General features: G+C 41.3%; 1 protein-coding gene across 1 annotated transcript in view; it reads left to right on the top strand.

Moving 5' to 3' along the window:
- The first annotated feature begins 568 nt into the window (after nucleotides 1–568).
- The window catches only part of map1aa (microtubule-associated protein 1Aa), a 36,022-nt gene continuing 33,639 nt past the window's right edge, over nucleotides 569–2,951 (top strand). Inside the window, exons 1-2 of the mRNA XM_079288306.1 lie at nucleotides 569–746; nucleotides 2,208–2,309. Coding sequence (XP_079144432.1) covers nucleotides 578–746; nucleotides 2,208–2,309 — 271 coding nt within the window. The 5' untranslated portion in view covers nucleotides 569–577. The remainder of the gene's footprint in view (nucleotides 747–2,207; nucleotides 2,310–2,951) is intronic.

Raw genomic sequence — 2,951 nt, 5'->3', positions numbered from 1 at the left:
GTTACTCTCCGCACAGGCGAAGCCTTGTTTTTGCTCACGATGGGAACAAACGAGGCGTCAGTTTTAGTAACCAAAGCACATCTGCCTGGTACGTGCAGTGACACTGATATAAATAGAACGTTTGTGTCTTATTTTCAGCCCCCTTTTGTCTGGAGTTTAATAAAATGAATAAGAACAACTTGACATTTGCTGTAAGAGGGAAGAATGTTATCTCCTATAAGCCCTCACTATAGTTCAATGAATGCTGTCACACATTTGAGCGGTGACCTTTGGGTATTTCCAAACATTGTCTTTTTCCTATAGTTTCTGGTGTAAAGGAAATGTTCATCTTCCTCATCTTCGGTGTCATATTGGAAATATATGATGAACATAAATCCTCCCGTCCCTTCTTCTCCTTTTCGTCCAATGATGATGCTGTGACGTCAAATAGCCACATAACCTGTGCTCCAATCAGAGAACACACCACCCAGATAGCCACGCCCCAACCGGTCCGCCCAGCTCATCCTGCACCGTCATGGTGCTCGCTCTCCGGATGCAGTTGTCATGGAGATGGAAAAGCTCTAGTGGCACCGTTACCATGGAAATCCCCGTCGCAGCAGCAGCAGCCTCATCGGAGGAGGAGAGCGTTCAGCACCATGGACAGCACCGCTCCGCGTTCCAGCACAGAAACCACCGCATGCTGATCGTGATCGGAGAGATTTCCACCAGCCATCACCTCGACGCCGCCAGGAAACAGATCACAGAAGGTGAGACAGCAGAGGAGCAGAGGAGACCTGGTGCTGCAGGAGAGAACGGGCACAACAAATACAGCTGGGCGGTGTCACTGCAGCGAGAAAACATCTGGGCGTTCGTCGTTCAACTCAACTTAAATGTTAAATGTATACAAACTGTCTTTGAAAATCTGTAAATTTCGAGTTTGGTGCAGAAAAGTCATTAAATATTCGTAAATCGTGACGGATACAATCCTCGAATGTCCCATATTGTTGTCAATTTCTTAATAGAAACGAGTTGATGAAGTATTCTTGTGCTTTATTGAAGTAAAAGTACAAATATCATAGTCTAAGAAGTACTCCAGAAAAGGTCAAAGTCATGATTTCAAAATGTTACTGACAGTAGCAGCTAATTGTAAAAAAAAGTAAAAATGATGCAGAATGTCTCTTTTCAGTTTTATATTAAATATGTATTGTATATCGTACTGATTATTACATGTAAGCAGCATTTCAGTGTTCCAGTTTGTCAACGTAGAACCAGTTATTGGTACTTTATACTCTGCATGTTAGTTCAATAGTAAAGCGCTGCATCATATTTCATAAACTCATCATATGTTAACATCTGAAAAGTAAAGCTGTCGAATGCATGTGGGGGAGTGAATATTGCAATATTTGTCTATGAAATGTAGTAATAGTACTCAAGTTAAGTACAAGTACTTAAAATGTAGAGTACAGAACGTAGAATGTACTTCCCACTTCTGTAGTTAAAAAATGACACAATATGCTGAATAAAAAAAAGATATTCCATAATGTATCTTTAAATATTTGAAAATGTAATTGTTTTTGGACAAATCCGAAGAAAGTCATTCAGAAATAACAATTTCTCCAAATACTGTGCAGTCAGTGATCGGGTTACATGCTGAAGACCTTTGTACCATTTCTATTCAGCAGAGATCTAAAAGTTATTTCACTCAAACTGAACTTCAGAGCCATTTCACACCAGAAGCTGCTGTTGTATGGAAATATAGTTTGGACTGTCATTAATAATGCCCTTTACTCTCTATACATGGACAATGTGGCATTAAATATGACATATTATTTAAAAAACTCACTTTTTCAGAGCTTGTGCACGTACATTTGGGTATCTGGAAGGCCTTCCAACCCATATGTGAAACAAGAGACCCAGTCAGTCTTTTATGGGCAACATATGTTTCTAACAAGCCAATCAGAGCAGATGGGCTTTTGGGTACAGACACTCTTAAAGGGACAGGCGCTAAAAATAAAGTGTTGTTTGAACATTAAAGCATGTAAACATGTTCTATTAGAAACCCAAAGTACAAGTATGATACTGGAAAATGAGCATGACATGTGCCCTTTAATTATTGTACAATCTTTAATCAATTACAAAGATTCTTTACTTTTAACGTAAGTTGAAATGTTGTGCATCATACGCACCATCTTCCTCCATTCATATTCATGCTGTTCATTGTTTAACAGGTTTGCGTTCCTGGAACGTCGATCTGACTGTTTGTGACCTGAACAAAGAGCTGCAGCTGTTTGAGACCAGACACACCGCGCAGTTTTCTTCACAGGTCAAAGGTCAGTCTGAGTTTAGAAACATATCTGGTGGCAGTAACTGTATTTTGCAGCATGTACAACGTGTCCACAAGGGGTTATCTTCTTGTCATTTATTCTTGAGCTTGGTGGCAATAACTGCCAGCGCCGATGTGTTCTGATGGTATCAGAGTCTCGCTGGAGGGATTTAATGTGTTGCCACCTACATCATCATCTTATTGTTAATGTCTGGTCCCATGCAGCCAGTCTAGACCTCTCTCTCTCTCTCTCTCTCTCTCTCTCTCTCTCTCTCTCTCTCTCTCTCTCTCTCTCTCTCTCTCTCTCTCTCTCTCTCTGTCTCTCTCTACATGCATGAGGCGGTTCCTGGGATGCTCGAGACAATGCATTCTGTATTGATCAGGCTCTCCCGTATGCAGACTGCATGTGAGAGTGGGAATCAATAAGGGAACACTAGCTGCTGGGGGAATATAAGATCCGGCCTCGGGTGGTGAATGGAGCCGGTGTTAATGTGGATCCGGCCGGTGCTGGGTCTGGGTCGCTGCTTCCTGTAGTATTTACAAAGAAAACGCTTGTGTCGCTCGCATTTATGATTACTATTCAGCATTTACTGTAGCTTTGTGGGGTCAAACAAACAGAATAAATACTGAATAAATAGAACTCAGTGTG

The sequence above is a fragment of the Melanostigma gelatinosum genome, assembly GCF_949748355.1.
Source record: "Melanostigma gelatinosum genome assembly, chromosome: 2".
NCBI classification, from domain to species: Eukaryota; Metazoa; Chordata; class Actinopteri; order Perciformes; family Zoarcidae; genus Melanostigma; species Melanostigma gelatinosum.
This window is presented reverse-complemented; position numbering and strand designations above follow the sequence as displayed.